Below are 19722 nucleotides of genomic sequence, written 5' to 3'. Positions count from 1 at the left end.
TTGAAGAGGGGGGGAATCAAACTGATATTTAGCCCCTACTGGCTTTTTTTTCCTGCTTTTGTTTTATGCAAGGCTCTTTTTACCACATGGTAGTGACAGATTGTTTGAGCTGAAAGGAAAAGCCATTCGAAGCTAATTAAGCAGCCATTCCAGGCACTATTCGCAGGCAGGAGGGAGAGTAGCACAGGCATTTGTCAGCGGCGTACCCAACGTGGGTTTAATTGACAACTCTGGCTCTTGACTGACAGCTTTTCCAGCGCTGAGCCAATTGTAACACGCGCAGGGAGACAGCTGCGACGCTATTGGATGAACAGCAGCGAAGGGAGGGGAAGAGGACCCACGTGGGGCCGGACATAGTGAGCAACACTTGATAGGCTGATATCCTCACACGCAGACGTGTTGTAGCCTACCTAGTGCTGCTGATAGGAAAGCTTGTAGATGCTTGAGGTCTCGTTAGAAATAGGTCGATCAATTCAAGTCACTCAAAGGACACTCTGCTGTAGATTAAGCGGTATTCACGTCTTCTGCGCACTTCGGGCCTTGAATGAATTTCTATGAGCTGCTGTTTTTCTTGGCTTAGTTATTTTTTGTTTTTCTTGGCGTCTCTGCCTCTCCCTGCATAGAAAGCGTGATCTTCCTTTTTCAGACTTTGAACCATTGTCCAGGATCAGACCAGCTTCCCTTGCATTCGTCCACATATTAAGCATATAGCACATTTACAGCCAAATGCTTTTATTAAAATGATAAATTCTGTCTCTGGCTTCTGTGATGGTTTTCCTGTTTACACCAGCGTAGTGTGTTTGAATCGGCATAGTTTTTGATGATTATACTCGCAGGTACATATACTGAAAATGTGAAAGGCTGAACCACCGGCTGCAACGCACGGACATATAAATTATTGCCTTTGTTTTGAACAAGCTGTTGAGCGCACTGAATGTCACTTCAAATCCAAAATGGCGAACATGTGAGGTCACATTTCGCAGCCCAATCAGAACGGAGGTGTACCGACCACCCCACGTGGGGACACCGCGCTGTGATTGGTCATCGTTGCTAAACTCCTTCGGAGAACCCAATTGGTTCGCGCACGTTCCTCTCTCGGCAGTCGGGTCCTCGTGTCAGTGCACAGTCTGTGTGTGGTACAGCGAGCGGCGGAGGAACTGGCTATACCCAACGGCAAGCTAGTGGTATATTTCACAACGGCCGACATTTTCAAAGAAATTTACTCGGTTTTTCGCCAAAAAATAATCTTTGGACTTACTGGAAGAATCGCGTACTGCTACTGGATCTACTATAGGCTTCTTTTTAAGTTGTCCGCGGTCAACAACTCGTCCAAATCGAGGGGTTTGTAACGTCCGAGCTGACGGGGAGAAGCTCTCCGCCTCGGGATCACCGGGGTTTTAAAGGACTCTCAAGGGGCAAAGAAGAAGAAGAAGAAGTGTATGAAGTGTAGAAACGGCGACGGACATTTTCCGCCCTGATCTTTCTGTGTCAAGGATATTAAGCTTTGTGTCGGGATACTAGTTTTTTTTTTTTACCTGGGCAGAAGAGAGGGGAGGACTCAGTCCAGACAAAGGTAAAAAGGGCGACATGAAGAGAGCCGCTAACAAGACGGGTGGTGGTGGTGTGGCTTTATGGCAGCCGACTTTGAAAGCAGCAGCTCGTTGTTTTCTGATCTCGCCGGACCACCAAAACAAGCCGTTGTGTGTGTTCTTCCTCGCTTTGAGGAAGACAAGTCGTTAGATTTACGAGAAAAACAAAGGCACCACGTCGATGAGGGGTTGATCAGAAGTACCAACTTTGGGATTTATTGCATGCATCGGATCAATCACGTTCTGCTGATGCACATCGAGGCGGCACATTTAGATTTTTGACAGAAAATTTGAGCATTTTGATAGAAAATTAAAAAATAATACCACAGTGAGGATTAGGGAAAAAACATCCTCTTTTGGTCTGGGAGCAGATAGTAGACCAGTCCGGTTAAGTTCATCAAGCTTTCATTCCTGTCGGCTTACAGCCGAGGTGCGACGGTGGCGTGCTGTGAAAGTGATCCAGCCCCTCAGCTGTGCCCCCTTTTCTGTTCCTTTAGGTGCACAGCAGAGGCCGACGAGGTGGTGCATCCAGGGGCCGGGGTCTGCCGAGAGCAGGGCTTTGTCCGCCGCCATCCTGCGCATACAGGGGAGGGGGTTGCGGTGATTTACCGCACCTTGGCTGGGATTACGGAAAGAGAGAGAACACACCGAATTCCCCCGCGTAAAGGACGCGACATGTATCCACAAGGCCGGCATCCGGTAAGTCGCGCTCTTTGTCACTGTTTGTGAATTGATGCAAATGCGCCGCCCTTCAAAGCAGCCTAATTGGCTCGTCAGAGCGGAGCTGCTGATCCACACCTTGCTATTTATGGTCTGCATCGGCGCTGCTCACTCTGGCAGGAGAGTGACTGAGAGTTTTTATTGGCAACAAGATCAGAGCTTTTGGTTGAACTCAGCAAAGTAGATCACCTCCTTCTGTAAACGGACTTAATTCCTCAGTGCAGTTTGTTATAGGTGCTAAAAGGTCAACTGTTTTTTTTAGCTGCACACACTGAAATCCCACAACTTTGCATATTTTTTTTTTAAATCCCACCCTCATCATGTAGCATTACATTGAGGATGGATGGCCCGCCTCTGTCATTGCACATGTTGAGTGAAAGCGGCTTCAGGGCTCTGGGGAAATGAGAGGACGAGCCATCAGGAGAAAAAAAAAAATCACACAGTTTACCAAGAAAGAGGTGGCGGAGGTGGCCAGAGTGAGACCAGACCATTATCTGGCCTGTGATGCCGTTGCTTACACCTGCGGTATCTCCAACCTTGCACTTTTCAGGCACCTCACCAGCCAGGGCAGCCTGGTTTCAAGTTCACTGTAGCGGAGTCCTGCGACAGGATCAAAGACGAATTCCAGTTCCTGCAGGCCCAGTACCACAGGTAATGACCACAGCCAGTGCTGTTTACCTGATGTAAACAGTGCTGGCTTCCTGAAAAGAATAGGAAGAGGAAGCAGCTTCTGTTCTGTTCCATTTTTTTAGCTTCGTGCACCAGCTCCTCACTGATGTTACACCCCTAAATATTTCTATTGTTGATTTTTTACATGGCGTAATATACCCAGATTAAGAATGTGCTTAAATTTATTCATGTAACGTGTATCAAACATGCCATAAAACACGGTTTTATTTCTCTCCTCTCTTTCTAAAGTCTGAAAGTGGAGTATGATAAACTGGCCAATGAGAAGACAGAGATGCAGCGTCACTACGTCATGGTAAGAGCAGTCATCGTAAAGCTGTGAATTTGATTTACTGCCGTTTCCTCCCTTTAGCCTCAGGTGAGCAGTCGCAGGTGGTGCCGCTCTGGTGTTTGGTATTGTTGACTCGCGCCTGTGTTTTCATTGGATAAGAGGGTGCAGGGTGGGGGTATGCGGAAGGGTGGTTGAAACTCGAGCATGGGGTCAAATGTCCAACTATTGATTGTGGGGTGTGACGACCCCCCTCTATTGCTCTGTGACCCTCTTTATGACCCTCCGCCACCCCTCCCTAATACACCCAGCATGGCCCACTGGGGGTTAATGACTGGTCTGCTGGCTTTGTGCATGAATCAGAGGGTTTCCTGTATTTTATTTTACTTCTCAACTCCCCCAGTGTGAACCGCAGGGTCATTCAGACACTTTTGACTCACCCTGGGGTTTCTCAGATATGGGGAGACTTTGTGTGTTTTTCTCCAACCATAAGGATAATAGACTACTTGTTGGGGCCAGGCGTTGTCATTGAAATAAATATCACAGTACTGATGAGAATATTTTTCCGCTATCGATGTCACAATATGAGAAATATGTGCAAAATCTCACATAAACCTCACATGTTTTTGGGTTTCGGACAGAGCCCGAGGTGAAAATGTCACCAAGGGCTCTGGGAAATTGTTATGAGCATTTATTTTGCTAGTTGTGACATATAATAGACCAAATGATTAACAGTGATTAAAGTAATAGCAGCTCCAATGTCATTACATTACCATTGAAAGCCAGTAACCAAAGATATACAGTGGTTTACACTGTATATGTGGTGTGTGTGTACTGTGTGTGCCAGCACTTTTACCTTTTCTGGAAACCTTGCTTGAGCGCTACGGTAGGTGCTTGATTCCTATCAAAGAGCTGCGAAGAGGTGAAATGTAAACGGCTCCAATGCTGCAATTAAAACATGTTCGGTTCAGTTCAGAGCTCCCCGGTGATCAAATGGAAACAAAGAAATCTGTGCCTCTGCTAAGACGACCGTGCACACGGAAAAAGAACAATCTTTATCTGCAGAGCGCTCTAGCTTAGACCTCTCTCACAGGTTGTGTATGTGCGTGCTTATCTTGTTTGTACATGAAAGGAATGACTTTAACCAAACGCAGCAGTATGTTTGTTAAATACTATTTTCCCTGTGAGGAACCAGAAGGTGGTGGGAGTAGCTATAATAAATGGAAGCTGTTCGCTGTGTGTTTGATAAACAAGACAGACAAACTACGAGGCTTTAGTTTGTATCTGTTGGTGGGCTCACAAGCGTTTGGCCATCAGCTGCAGATAATGTTGTTTTCAATAATAGTATTGGCTTTCTCCTGAGTTTTTGAAGCCATAGACTGTGTTTTTAGCTCAAAGACTGGCAGTGCCCAGCAGAAGTAAGCGAGAACAGTTGCCAGTCGTCTGTCGGTTGTGGTTGCACAAAGAACACAAGTTGTCACAGCCTTTGGTTAATGTTAGTGTGTTTTTTATGGCTCATCCCTACAGCAAGTATTCAACTTGTCTCTCTTATTGTTGGGGTGCTTTAGAGGGTCGATAAAAAAGTGTCACGCCAGTCAAACACACAATGTTTTACGGCCAACACATTGTTCCAAGTCAAAAAACTTAGGATTCTTATTTTGTTGTTCACAATTAAGAAAGTACACATAATAAATCATGAGGAAACATATCTGGGATCATGTCCCTCCTTCAATTACTACTTTGATTCAGTGCGCAAATGAAAATGCATCACTGAAAAGGCTTTGAAACAAATGTTTTAGGCTAACTTTGTTATGTAACGACGTTTTCTTTTCTCCTCTATTTTGCAGTACTATGAGATGTCCTATGGGCTCAACATTGAGATGCACAAACAGGTATGTAGCCATATCAGGGATGGTCTGTGTACAGCCAAAACACTGCTGTTTTTTTTCCCCCTAGTGATTGAGAATATAAACACACCTACACACACGCACACACACACACATACCTGACCTTAGTTTCTACCCTCATCCTTAAATGGCTTTAGGAGGCACACACATACTGGTTTCCTGTAGTGAAAACGCTGACAGGCGAAACAACACGAAGGGCACGCTGCCTGATGGGGATGGTTTGATAAGATTAAAGTGAAGTATTTGGCAGACAGTCTGTGAGGATGTGTTTTTGTGTGGCTTGTCCTTCTGAATGTGTGTGTGTGTGTGTGTGTGTGTGTGCGCCTGACATATGCCTGCACTATTCTGTGTCTGCCTCCCCAGTGCCAGCCGGGCTAAAAGCTCATTAGTTCAGCTGCCACCCAGCACTGGGCACCATGCTGCAGTGGAAAGACTTCTACAGATGAATAGGGCAAAAAATATCTGCAGCTCCCTCCACACCACCCAAGGAGCCAATTCAGTAGACTGGAGGCATGACGGGAAGGGGAGGGGGGGTTAAAATCATCTTAGCCTTAGAAAGTGGCCGCGTTTCACATCAGGCTTCTTTGTTGGTTTTTCTTCCAGTTGATCTTCGGCCTGTCATGTCCAGAGTTTTGGAGGCAGGTTGTTTTAGTGTTTGTGGAAACCGTCCCTCAACCCACCTGCTTAGCGTAGAGCCCAAACAATGCACCCTGCTCACATGACCTCGAGCAAGACACGATAAGTTCAGTAGCTCCAGCAGTGCTTTTCTGTCAGCTGTGTCCTGACAGTCCTCTGCACGAAAATAAGAGCTTTCTTCTGTGACTTTGACATCTTGGTGTGTTGTATGTTGGAAATAAGCGCTCTCACTTTTAAAGTGTCATCCCTTGGTTTCAGTTTGCGTTTTTTTGTAATGCTGAAACAGTTAAAACAGAATCAGTGGGCTCAGCTTCTTAAACTGGAAGAGTTGATGCTTTTCTGTTTTTTATATCGTGGATTGAATATCTTTTAACTGCTTGTGGGACAAAAACAAGCTCTCATGATGTAAGTTTTGGCTCTGAGAAAGCGTGATGAATGTTTTGGACAATTTTTGACGTTTTATGTACGCCGCGGTAGCTCTCATTCCTTCTATCCAAAGTAAAGTCCCCAAAAAATAAAAAAAAGTCGAGATTAATCTGAAAATGAAAAAGTTGTTCGTTGCAGATCAAGGTTTGTAGATCGATGAATCAAAAGTACAGTTTTGCATAACAGCATGTACGGGTTTTGTCATAATTGTAAGATGTCTGGAGGTGGGCATTTGCAGCATTTCATCTCATGTGTGAAGGCGTGTCCGCAGGATAAGGAGTGTTCATGCCGTCTGGTAATTGGCTGGTTAACTTTTGGTGTGGTTGGGATAAGACATCTGCTGATCCCACGCCTGATGTAGATACCATAGTCCCACATGCAAGACATCACCCCTCTATAAAAGTCAGATTACGCCTGTAAAGAACACTGCGAAACCACTCTGTTTGGCTAAAGATTTGACCTGAGGCCTTCCAGTCAGCCGTGTGAAACCCACATTTTCTTTTGTATTAACAGACATCAGCATAATCTTTTATTCAGTTCACTTGAAATGAGAGGAAAAAAAAGATTAACGTGATCTCAAGATGCCCCACTTTTATCTTTCCACTCTTACATTTCCATTTTCTCTGATTCTGTCTCGCCTTCTGTGTCTCTCAGTCACCTCTGCCTCCTCGATTCTCCCTTTCCGCCTCCTCCTCGTGCCCTTATGTCTTTTCATTGCCTCGCCCCCTGCTCCGTCTGCCCCGCCACCCCAGCGATGTGATGTGAATGATGGCCCTTGTGTCATTAGCCGTGTGATATGATGTATGAGGGTGGGAGTCTGTCACGGGGGGGAGAAAGAGAGACTGAGAGGGGTGGGGTGGAGGCTTCGTGGCCCTCAGATCCAGAAGGTTAATGGCATCAGTGGGAGGGTAGCCCAGTTGGAACAGCAGCACACTGCACAATTCATCAGTGGTAGACGTTTTATGTAGCGCACGTGGTGTGTGTGCGTGTGCGAGTGTGCGTGCGTGTGTGTGTGCTAACTAGGTGTTTTCTGTTTATCAAGGAGCTCACTACTCCTCACCCCTCCTCCTCCTCCTCCTCCTCCTCCCCTTTCTTGAGCATTTTCTGTCAGGCACTTATCACCAACAAGGAGATTGAAGCGATGCAGGATGGGGGGCGGAGCTGGTTGTTGTGGGTGGATGCTGGTGGCGGTGGACAAAGCGTGGTGTGCGTGTGTGTGGGGGGGGGGGCATAGACAGGAAAGGAGTGAGAGGCTTCAGGGTAAATGGGTTAATCGACTGGTCCTCTCCTGCGCATCTCCTTTGTTTATCAATACGCCCGGTGGAGTCGGCGGAGCTCTCTGAATAATGCATGATTCCTGCCACCTCCCTGCCTCCCGCTCCCTTCTCCCATCCCTGGTGAACGAGTGTTTGTGATGACATCAGCGAGAGGTAAACAGACAGCCGTGGCCGTCCCAGTTATTGGGAGGAGGGGGTGGGCGGGGGGGGGGCTGGATTATTGGATGCAGGCGTATTACTCCGCTCGTGTTGAATATTTATGGCAGCGTGAAAAAAGACGTGATAAACTCACTTTGTGTTGTTATCGCTCAAAAGCTGGATTGAAAAGCGGGAGATGGGGCACGAACACACACATATAGTATGCGCATATATCTAAATACTCATATCCCTCACACTGTAACACCAGTTGTGTCTTTGCACACGCACACACACACACATGCTGTAAATCAAGTTGCAACAGACACCCACTTCCCCTACGCTGCTGCTGCTGCTGCTGCTGAGCTGAATGGTTGCTAGCGAAGGGATGTGTGTGGTTGCCGGGGGGTAATTTGTTTTGACAGTGTCTCTTATGATGGCAAAGAGTGCAGGGTGGAGGTAATCACCCTCGCTTGCTGTCAATAAGTGATTTTAATTAGCGCAGCTCATTAGGCTGCCTCAGCAACATGGCCCTGCTGACTTTGTGGTGTGGGTGTGGTGGGGTTGCTTTGTTTATCACTTCCTCTGTTCTCTGTCGCCGTCCTCGTTTATCTCCCGTGCGCCGGTGTACGTTTTGATTCCTGCTCTCTCTTTGGTAAACTGAAAGCAAAAGGAGCACGTATAGAAAAATGCATCCTAGCCATTTTGGATGTTATCGCATGTATCCATTTCCTCACTTGTTGAGTGGATGAGGGAAACGGAGAAAGTGCTTTATCAAGGAGAGATATGTCCGTTTCCTGGATGGAGGAAGAGGGTGAAAACGGAGGAGCAGAGGGAGGGAGAACGAGAGCTTGTGCAAATGAATAATTTATACAGGATTCCTGGAATTGTTTGCCAAGGTGATGATGGCCGACCTGTCTCTAAGCCAAAACAAACTGACTACGAGAACACACACACTCGCTCTCTCAAGGGAGGTTGACGAGGTTATTGGAGGCTGTGAGACATGCTTTATTTTGATAGCCAGGCTAGAAGGGCTGGATGAACAGTGTTATACAATTAGTGTCTGGCTGTGTGTGTGTACTCCACCGGCTGATGATGGTTTTGTGTGATGCGGTGATGTGGTTAAATGGAACAGGATACTTTTTGTGTGTGTGTACGTCCGTCCGTGTGAGATGCTTTAATTCAAAACGTTACCTGTTAAAACTCTTGTCTACCTGATGATCTGAACTCGAACGAAATGAGATGTAATCTGCTGGAAAACAGCCCATTTCCACCACGTGCTCCCCCACAGAAAAGATGTCACTCCAGTTCTGTATGTATGAGCTCAAAATAGAATGACATGCACATGCAAAATATTCTCCATGCATTTGTAATGAACAAGATACCTCTGAGTGCCTCTTTCTTCCTCTGCTCTGGCTGAGAAGATAATTCCCAAACAGCAATCTCTGCCCCCCCCCCCCCCCCCATCATATGCCACTTGTTTTCCTCGCCAATTGAATCCTCGTCAGAGACTCTGCTCTCCACTTGGGGGCTAATGCCTGGAGCGACAAACAGCCAAATGGCTTTCAACGCACCATTGACAGAGGGATGCAGTGGAGAGAGAGAGCCTCTCCAAGCTCTGCTGCTACTAGACAACCCTGAGTACCTGTAATTGTGGAGCTGCAGTGAAAAGCTTCTGCTGGCTCAAAGGCTTCTGTTTTCAGTGGCTTTAAGTGACAATAAACTCTTTCCAGTGCCTGTCACCGCCACTAAAAGCACTGTGGAAAATAGTGCCTCCAAAGTAAAGTGGGAGTCATTTAAGAGTGCTGTGAGTCATTGGATGTGATGTGTTATCGGTATTTTTCCACCTTCGGTGGCAGTGAAAAAGTCGCGTAAATAAGCCGTGTGCCCGTTTGCCCTCCCAGCATGCGTGAAGTCATGTCTGTGCAGAGTGGAGTGAGTGTGTTCGAAAGGGAAGGACAAGATGTAGCCGATAAAGGCAGTGATTCAGCCGAAGGGTTTTTACAGTGAGTTTCTCAGGTTGATGTGTGAGTCATGTTTGCCCTCATTCTCCTAAATTGTGAGATATGGCGGCAAAATGCACGACGTCAGCATCGCAATAATTAGGCCACAAAAAGAAAAACAGAAATGGATGCAAAGGAAGTCTGTTCCATTGTTTCATTTCCTGGCTCCAAAGTAATATTTTAACTCTGGGGTAAATTTCAGAGGAAGCCAAGGGCCCGGGAACGTTTAACCTTAAAAAACCCTGAACGCAGCTCAGCATGATCTCAGCGCTCTGCGCACCTGGTGCTTCAGCTCGCCTCTCCAAGTGAACCGCTGAGAGAAACCTGCGTTTTCAGCACAGCGCACTAAACAACTCAACACTAAAGTGCACCTGAATTCCACGAATGTTTTTGGCTTCGAATGGCGGTTCTGGCGTGGTGATTGGCTATGAACAAATGGATGCCTTTCCTCATGAATCGGTTTGCGGTGAGGGTTTGTAATGTTGTTGCTCTAATAGCTGAGTGAGTGTATCAGCGTACCGCTGTGTCCTACAAGCCCCATGTTGCTCCCCTTGCAGCCATTTCCAGAGAAGTGGTGTGATACTGAAACACTCTAATCCTACTGTGTGTCATTGTATCCAGCCCCCGCTAATGATGATGGTTTATGAGTCTCCACAGAGCTCCCTCCCTCTCTCTCTCTCAGCCCCCCCGCCCCCCAGTGCAGCCCCCTCCCAACCTCCCCACTCCCAGTTATCCCTCATTAATTTCCCGTGCCGATCAGATCGACAGGCCGAAAATTCAATTTAATGACCTGCCTCTTTGCTGCGCCTAATATGATTTTACAGGCTGTTCTGGTCAGGGCCCCAGCCCAATTTACATAACGATCAGCCGTGCCAGATAGCGTTGCCCCAGCAACAGAAGAGGGGGAAGATGAGAGAGGAAGAGGAGGAAGGAGGGAGGGCACAGAGGAGAGTAGTGGAGATTAGCAGGGAGGGGTGTGAAGAAGCATTTGGAGGAGGAGGGGGAGGCTGGAAAGAGAGAGAGAGAGAATGCACAGAACGTCTAAGGTCAGACTGGGGGGTTGTGAGATAATTCCTGACAGGCCAGCAAAGGTCTGCCCCCCCTCCTCTCCTCTCCTTCTTTTCCTGTCCCCCCTCCTCCAAAATGAAAAGACTGACACTGAGGGTTGTGCAAAGGGCTACTGGCACCTCATGTCCCCCCTTTCCACTTTCTGTCTCCTCCTCCCCCTTTCACAGTCAAACAAGGTTAAGGGAGAAAATGAGTGGAATGCAGCAGCGTATAAAACGGCGGGAAGGACCCACCCCCCCCACCACACACACCTGCTGGGCCTCCACCCCTAATCTCTCAGAATCAATTAGTTCACCTCCCCCGCTTCAGTCAAACTACATTACCTTAGTGTCAAATCAGAGCGTTTCACTCCACCGTTCATCACCCCCCCGACACACCCCGCCCCATCTCCTTTATTCTGCTTTCTACTTTTGTGTTCCTCTCCTCCTCCTCCTCCTCCCCGTCTTCCTCCTCCTCTCTCGGTGGAAAGTACAGATTTTAAAAAAGGAAATGGGTTTTGGGAAAATGTCTTGGGACGCTGAAGTGCGGCGGCGGCGGTGCAGCACATCCATTTGTCCGAGTGCAGCGCTGTAAAGTGCTCAATGCCCGCCGAGCCCTGCCGGATCATCTTACTGTCCCAGCTTATACCGCGTGGTCGATACCAAAGATGCTTCTGATAGATAGGGCCAGAGAGTTAACCTGTCTGCTTCAGCGTGCCCCACCCCCCTCTCTATGGGCCATAATTATGAAGTATGGACCTCATTATGGTCTCTCCAGCCAGATGGTATTAGCATATTTCAGCCTCCTAATGAAATAAGGCCAGAGTCTAATGGAGGCAGGAGAGAGGGGGAAGTAAATTTGTTCTAAGGCGGTCACAATTTAGTTAAGAAATACATGGTCTGTCCAGATGGACGCTGCAAACATTTGTGTGTCTGTCTGTCTTTGTGTGTGTGTGTGCACAAATACACTCCCTTTTGTTTTACTGGTAGTTTAACTGCTTAATTATAGTGTTGCCCTTGGCGTGCAGCACACCGAGAGACTATCATTCTAATATTTTCTCTCTCTCTCTTCCACAGACTGAGATTGCCAAACGTCTCAATGCAATTCTGGCTCAGATCATGCCGTTCTTGTCACAAGAGGTGAGTGTCGCTGCAGTTTGCAGCATTTTAGGAATGAGAATCATATTATTCACTGTGCTCAGTAACTGTAGGGTTTTGTGAAGGTGGCTAATGTCAATGGGACATGCATTCAGTGAATGATAGGAATAAAGATTTTAAGCAATTATGTTAATCATGAAAAGGTTACTGAATTGACAGTTTTAGCAGCACAACTCCATTAAATAATGTATCTCAATCATAAATTAAATAAAAACAGGTAAATTAGTTTAATCAATCGCCATCACCAAGAAGTGCTGCTCCCGTTCTCTTTCTATCTGTCGTTATTTAACAAATAGCCAAACCTAATACAAAAAAAAAGAAGTGACAGCTGTGCAAAAGCTACATGCTTCTCTGGAAAGCAAAGTGGATGAGACCAAACATACAAGCGACTTGAAAATTTATTCACATCATTTCTCACAGTGTGGCAGCGACTCCTTTATCAGAAACTTATTGATCATAAACATGCCTAGTTGTTATATATCATATTGTACCAGCTGTGAGATTCCTCTTTATGTACAGTTATGCTGATGACCTTATGGAGCATGTTTTTCTCCCTCATGTAAAGTGCCTATTTGTAGCCGTGTGTAGGAAAACCATCCGTACAGGCCAGGAGAAGTGCTTTTTTCAGTCTGTTGTAATGATTTCTTTTCCATCAGCAGTCTAATCTTTGTGTTTGTGTCCTGCAGCATCAACAGCAGGTGGCTCAGGCTGTTGAGCGAGCCAAGCAGGTGACAATGACTGAGCTGAATGCTATCATCGGGGTACGTGGACTTCCCAATCTGCCCCTCACTGTGTGTATACCCCCTTTTCTTCCTTCATTTGACCCGAGGCCAGGGGCAAAACTGCATGCACAGAGGGGGGCCGGCACTCCCAACACAGACAGGCTGTTTAAACGGGCGACATTCGGCTTATGGGTTTATTCCATCTTTACGCTTCAGCCGAAGTGTTGCATGTCAAAGATGGGTTTGGAAAGGGCAATGGGTTCAGGATGAAAACAGGAGTGAAAAAGGAATAAGGGTAGCTTAGTGTATTAATCTGCAAACATATTCTTCCTCCTGACAAACAAGTAATGCCATGTCCTCCTCTCTTGTGCAGACTTGCCCCTGTCTCCAGTGTTCATTATATTTTTATTTGAGTGAATAATGATTGCAATGTGCTGTCAGTATGGCGTTCACTGCTATAATTTCTCTGACTGTTGGTTAACCGTGACCTGTCAGCACACAGGATGCGGCTCCCAACAGCAGCTCTGCCCCGAGCTTCTCCTCTCAGGCAGGGTCAGAGAACGTCTGATATACAGTAACGCAGTGCAGGCTTAGATCAGATCACGGCGTTTCTCAGATTTCACTTTGGCTGCACTTTAATTAGATAAAAGGTTCCAGCCAACAGGCTTACCCCTACCTCTGACCCAATAGCAGGAGGAATTAGAGCGGTCAGGTTGGGACAAGCGCTGTGATTGCAGCAGAGATTACAGCAGTGTGGACGCAGCAGATACTGAACATTTGTGAAGTGTAATGGAGAAAAGAGTGAAGTCGCATCCAAGCAATGCTGACAGGAAACACAACATTCACACACTGCTAGCCCTGTAGTCCCACCATATAGATGGCCTATATTAGCTACTTTTGTTGGGCTGCAAATGATAATAATTTTCATTGATTGATCTGCCTGTTAATTCTTGATTAATCAATAGTTTTAGTTTATAAAATGTCAGGAAAATGTTCTTCTCTCACTCGACTGCTTGCGATTCCAGTCTGAACATGCTGCATCATGTCTGCTGCAGGATTTCTCATCGGGTTTTTAGGGGTTGAGGACAATTTTAAGCTTTTAACTTTGTTTTTTTAAACTTAGATTATGTGAAAAGTAATTTTTCTCATGTTTGATTCAATTTACAGCATCTGCATCATTCTCAACGTCAATAGAGGAAATGATTATACTTCAAAAATGAGTATTTGACTTTTTAATTGTAGTCACAACCCCAAACACACACACAAAATCCACTCTGGCCAAATATACTTTTAGTGATTTGGTCTTTCAGCTGGCTTTATCATAAGCCTAGCTGCTTTTTAATAGCTGCTTTGGACCCAAATGGATGACTGACCCCTCTGATTAGTCTTCTGTAGCAGAGGTTAGTCAGCGGTTAGCTAGTCCCAGTGCAAGGGGGTCAAGTCTAATGAGAGGCAGATATCGAAATTCTATTAACGTAAATGAGCCAGGAGCACAACCCCCAGTTTTCAAGGTAATTACTTCCTATCCCCCCCACCCCCCACCAGCTCAGTGAGGCTGTCCACAACAGGAGTCACCCAGCCTTCATTAAGGGAGGGCAGGGCCAGAGAGAACACACACACACACACACACACTCATTCACACACACTGAGGAAAAACAGCCTTTAATTACTGGGGCGCAGACATGGCAGGTGATCAATCTCCATGTCCCCATAATGTGAGTGAAGCAGAGCTGCTGGGGTGTCCTGTCATTAAAGTGATATTCAGAGAGCATCAGGCTCTGACGGCTTCCTACAGCATGTAGATCAGAAAATAGACTGACACACACACACACACACGATGGTGCTGAGTGTTGGTATGTGATGCAACATATTGTGAACATTATATTTAAGCCCCCAAACACTCAACCGCCTCACGGCTTGGTCACTTGATATGCAAATAGTGGACTTCTAGGACAAAACAAGGCTGTAAGACTCAAGAAGGCTGAAATGATTAAGTTGATTGATCATTGATCTGTTATGAAGCATAAAGACTTCAGCAGATCCAGCTGCTCGAAGGGAAGAATTCACTCTCATATCTTTGACTTTTAGCTGATGCTTGAATAAATCAAGCAACGTGACGACGTGGACGGTGAGAAACTGGGATGTGCCTTCTTCACGATTTTCAGATATTTGATGATGAGTAATCAATTAATTGAAAATTATGAATGTGGGGGGAAAAAACGACACAACCTCACAAGCCTAATTTAATAAAGTATAGTGCAAGCTTTCATCAGGACATATGAAGACCTGTAAAGGGTCAGGAGTGGGACAGGACTGTCAAAGATAAAGTACTCGCTAATATCAGGATGCCTTCTGTAAACACGTAGTCTCCATAATATCAAACGTAACAAAAACACGAGTCCACCGTCCACCGACTGCACTGTGCACTGACCCGTTCTGATGGAGCAGAGATGCAAACGAGTCTCCTCATGCTTTGCCTGAGTTTTGTCCGGAGCTGACATATGATCGAGTTTGATTTGACAAGTGTCAGAGGTGCCGTCTCATTTCCATGCTCCCACCCTCATTTCCATGATTTCTACACGGGGTGAGATTGTACTCAGATAATGGTTAACGAGTCGGTTACATGTGCTGTGCTGCTTATCAGCAACCCTTATGCAAATGCTAATCTGTGGAACACGTAACGAACGTTTTTACGCCGCCTGGGTGTTCATATTTATCAGAGAAGGTCGTATTTCCATCTGTTTGGAGTGCGTAGGCCTTTTTATAGAGTAGGAGCGTCCATGGTGACACATGCTGACTTCACAGCATCATGTGAGGTTCTGTCAGCGTGATGGTACGTGGACCAATCACATTTTATTCTTGTATACATTTCTTAATAAGATATAAGCTTCAGTTAGTAGAAATGATTATTTGATTAATCAATTTGTTGTTTGACAGACAAGTAATCGGTTATTTTAATAATTAATTGTAATTTTTAAGTAAAAAATAGCCCAAACATCCCTGCTCCCAGCCTCTTAAATACAAACGCTAGATGTTTTTCTTTGTTTGCTTTGATAGTAAACTGAATATTATGGGGTTTTTGACTGTTGATTGGACAAAACAAGCAATTTGAAGAGGTCACCTTGAGCTGAGTTTTCAGGATTAATCGATCCATGAAGAACGTATTCTGTAGATAAATCGACTAGCACTAGTTTTCATTGTGTCATACGTGGTTGCTTGGCTCATTTCTGGCTGAATGTCTCCTCTCCCTCTCTGCTTTGACCCAGCAGCAGCAGCAGCTGCCTCATAGCGTCTACCCAGCCTTCATGGTCAGTGTTCAGGGAAGTTACCAAACAGAGAGAACCAGTCTGAACTGCTCGCTGGCAGTCTAACGTGCTCCTCTGAGGAGGGAGATGATGCCTGTTTGAGACAAAGCATGAGTGTGTGTGAGTGTGTTTCTCCTTTGTCTGCCTCACTCAGGTGTCACAGATTTGACAGCACTATTTCTAACCTTAAAAACGTTTCTGTGTCTCACTCCCTTCCCGCCACTGAAATCAGTCAGGCCTGTTGTCAGCGTACCTTTTTTTTTTTTTTTTAGTGCAGTCGAATCTTTGTCACAACAACTGCAGAGAATATGACGAGCCGCCGAAGTTGTTGTAAAGCACAGGATAAGGAGGTAATGTGGCGATCATTGCCAGACTTATTAAGCCAGTCTGCCAGCTGGTTTGTGCTGGTGCTGTTGATGCTTGTTCCACCTGACAGTACGGTTCTGCAGGGAGCCAGCTTCGCCTAGTTAACTTTAATTGCCTGTTTCCTGTGGAAGTTGCCTGAGCTGCGGCGGCATTTACACATAATGAAAAAAGATAAGTGTGAAAGGAAGCCAGCTCTTTATCCATGAATATTGAATTGGAAGCAATTTATTTTCTGAATTTTTCCCCTCTTTTTCTCCCCCCCTCGTCTCTCCTTGCTCGTCTCCTCAGCCATAGCTCATTAATGAGGCTTCTTGATAATGATCCCTGCACGCTTTTCCTCATTAGGCACACTCAATAGGGACGTCCCTGCCTCAATCCCTCTCCCTCTCATTCTCTTGTTATTTTCTGATTCTGCCTCTCCCTCCTTTTCTTGTTCCGGCTGCCCCTTTCTCTCTCTTTTCGCTCGCTTTCCCTCCTTCGCAACAAACAGGCTGCTCGGCACACCAGCACAATATCGATTAACAATGCCGCCCCTCAGTCGCTTACATCCACTGTGCGATTTCGGGTCCAGCTCGACATAATGAGCCGACTGAATAATGGCCAGCTGCTAAATAAACCTTTAAATGTGGTAAGCCACTAGATATACCCTCGTCTAGTTGATGTAATGAATGTATGGATGAGGTTATTGAAGTTCTATCTAGCAAGCAGAATAGCAATCACATTTTTTTTTCTTTTTTGGAGAGGCAGTTGATGGATGTGCTAAGTGTTATTTAACCTTGTTTTAAAGCACTTGCTTCCCTCTTGCCTGAGTGGCTATTTAACTCCTGTCTATCTACTCACTCCTCTCTGGCAGCCTCTCACACAGACGTCCATGGCCTCCTGGGAGGTGTGTGTGTGTGTGTGTGTGTGTGTTCTCCGCTGTGTCTGTGCTTAACAGCATTTTGCTGGAGGAGTGGGCATGCTTGCTTGGTTTTCCAGCGTGTTGAAAGGTTTTGAGGTTTTCAAGTGTAGACCTATTGATTTTTAACTGTCCCAGCTATGATTGAAGCACAGCGGGTTTGGGCGTGAGCAAAAACCTTCTGCACCGTTTCTGACCAAACATAGTTTGTCCTCAAGGTCCCGTACCATAAATAAGAAACGAAAAGCAATTTGTAAAGCAACCGCTATAAGTGCAGCAGAGCTGTGAAAAGAGTCGCAGATCTGTAGTATAGACCTGAAGACAGTCTGCTCATAGGCACAACACTGTGGCTCATTCATGTGCAAACCTTTGCACAGAGCTGGATTTAGTCAACTTTGTGTTGAAACTATTTGTCAGTCAACAGCCGGTTTTGTTCCAACATCAAATACCCTCTGGTTCCAGCTTCTCAAATGTGATGATTTGCTGCTTTTCGTTTAGTTATATCATTATAACTTTGAAAATATTTATATTTTAGACTGCTGAACAAACAAAATGAGCAATTTAAAGACATCACTTTGGGTTGTGGAGAGCATTGATGGACATTTTTCACTAATTTCTGCCACTAATTAATATATGAAGTGTTATTTGCAGCCCTACTTAACAACAGATTAGTTGATCAGTGTGTAATTAAAGTGGTACATCTACTGTTTTAGTTGTTAAAATGTGACATGTTGCTGCCTCATGATGCAATATGTGGTCTGTTTTATGATGCACAGTCAAATGTTAAAGACCTTGAGAATGGGAAATAATGTTAACAACAGAAAATGTTACGGAAATGAATGTTTTCCTGTCTAACACTTTGCACCAGATGATCTTCGTGCTGTACATCTACAGCTATGAACAGAATCTGTTTTTTGCCCTCAGACAGTGAATGAGCTGGATCAGCGTGTTGGCAGTCACTGTCAGGCTGCTATTATGCATAAACGGTTTGGCCTTGAACTAAATGTTGTCAAAGCCGGCTCTGATGCACGAGCCGAGCGCGGCCATTCATGGATTCACTTCCCAGCCGACCCACTTGTCCTCTGTCCTGTCTCCCGTCTCTCCGCGTTTGTTTACAGCAGCAGCAGCTCCAGGCTCAGCACCTCTCTCACGCGGCCCACGGCCCCCCGGTCCAGCTGCCCCCGCACCCTTCGGGTCTGCAGCCGCCCGGCATCCCCCCTGTGACAGGCGCTGGCTCCGGCCTGCTGGCTCTGGGTGCTCTTGGCAGCCAGGCCCACCTGCCAGTGAAGGATGAGAAGAACCACCACGACCTGGAGCACAGAGGTGAGGAGCACAGCCTGCCACACACACACATACACGGCCTGCAGCGTTTCAGCACTGACGGCTGACTGTACCTGCCGAGAGCCGGCTTCACCAGCCAGATGCATCTATCGTGGACACAAGTCACTGTATGCTATTAAATAAATGTGTTTAAGTACAGAATTTAAAGTGTCATTTATATTCACATTAGAAAACAGGAAAGAAAGAGTTTGTAGAGGATAAACATGTTTGAAGAACAGGCAAAAAAATGTGTGGGTAGTAATGTAAAAAAAAAAAAAATAGATGACCTTCTGAACAGTTGTTATTGTGAATTAGGGCACCACTTTCTAATAAGTCACCCTGTAGAAGGGGGTATACATGGTAGCTTATAGCTTTATGATTTGCTTATAAATAATTTGCTAGTTTGCTAATGCTAATCAGTTATGGGCCAATAATATGATCAGCTTTTGGGTTGTCATGTTAAAATCATCTCTGGCTGATCAATAATGGTAGAACCATCAATTCTGCAGCTCTGCATTGAGACACTCATTACTTTAGGCTCATGAGCATATCACGTCACCAAATCTGCGGTTTGTAAGTTAAATGGATTTGGTCCAGATTCCCCCCGGCCCTCAAGAAGGTCAGAGGTCAAACAGTCCAATGGAGAGTCTACCTGATGAACTAAAGATCTGAAAAAGACTCAGCAAGTGTCCTGCTGGAGGAGGATAAACACCAGCCAGAGATCTCACAGCCTAAAGCCCAAGTTGTCCTCAATAATGGATTTTAACTGATTATAAGACTCAAATCAGTAATGACATGTATCTTATAAACCCTCTGTAAAAGGTGGAAGTGCATATGTGAGCGTCTCTTTGAGATTAATAACAGTGTTATTACTGTTATCTGATTGGCGTGATGTTGTGGTGACACCCATACTAATTTGTGTTTTGCTTTTGTCCCTCCTGGCCCCTCATCTTTTCACTCGCCTCTGGCCATTCCTCTGAAAGAACGCGAGTCGAGCACGGTACGTTGACCCCCCCCCCCGTCTCCTGTCTGTGTGTCCTGACTCTGCCGGTCTCTGGCTCACTGTGTTTGGTGATTAGGTGTACTTTACATAGACTTAAATCCACTGTTCAATAGAAATTCATGCTCTCTGTGTAAGAACACCCACGGTTTTGTACTCTGGGGGGGGGGGCTGAAATCAAATAATGAAGTCTGGCCAAATAAGCCAGTGCCATCTAATCCAGGTGGAAAATGACTCCAATCACTGGGCGAGGATTAGT

General features: G+C 45.8%; 1 protein-coding gene across 5 annotated transcripts in view; it reads left to right on the top strand.

Moving 5' to 3' along the window:
- The first annotated feature begins 1136 nt into the window (after positions 1 to 1136).
- Positions 1137 to 19722, top strand: part of LOC121606840 (transducin-like enhancer protein 3-B) — a 31199-nt gene continuing 12613 nt past the window's right edge. Inside the window, exons 1-9 of one of the 5 annotated variants that reach the window (XM_041937448.1) lie at positions 1137 to 1573; positions 2087 to 2288; positions 2860 to 2960; positions 3228 to 3291; positions 5112 to 5156; positions 11772 to 11834; positions 12539 to 12613; positions 18262 to 18466; positions 19447 to 19463. In XM_041937448.1, the coding sequence (XP_041793382.1) occupies positions 2265 to 2288; positions 2860 to 2960; positions 3228 to 3291; positions 5112 to 5156; positions 11772 to 11834; positions 12539 to 12613; positions 18262 to 18466; positions 19447 to 19463 (594 nt within the window). In that variant the 5' untranslated portion in view covers positions 1137 to 1573; positions 2087 to 2264. Of the gene's footprint in view, positions 1574 to 2086; positions 2289 to 2859; positions 2961 to 3227; positions 3292 to 5111; positions 5157 to 11771; positions 11835 to 12538; positions 12644 to 18261; positions 18467 to 19404; positions 19464 to 19722 lie in introns of all 5 variants that reach the window. The other 4 variants (XM_041937430.1, XM_041937423.1, XM_041937439.1 and 1 more) reach the window with 4 other exon arrangements.

The sequence above is a fragment of the Chelmon rostratus genome, chromosome 1 (assembly GCF_017976325.1).
Source record: "Chelmon rostratus isolate fCheRos1 chromosome 1, fCheRos1.pri, whole genome shotgun sequence".
In the NCBI taxonomy this organism is placed as follows: Eukaryota; Metazoa; Chordata; class Actinopteri; order Chaetodontiformes; family Chaetodontidae; genus Chelmon; species Chelmon rostratus.
Note: the sequence above shows the minus strand (reverse complement) of the source record. Positions and strands in the feature narration are given on the sequence as shown.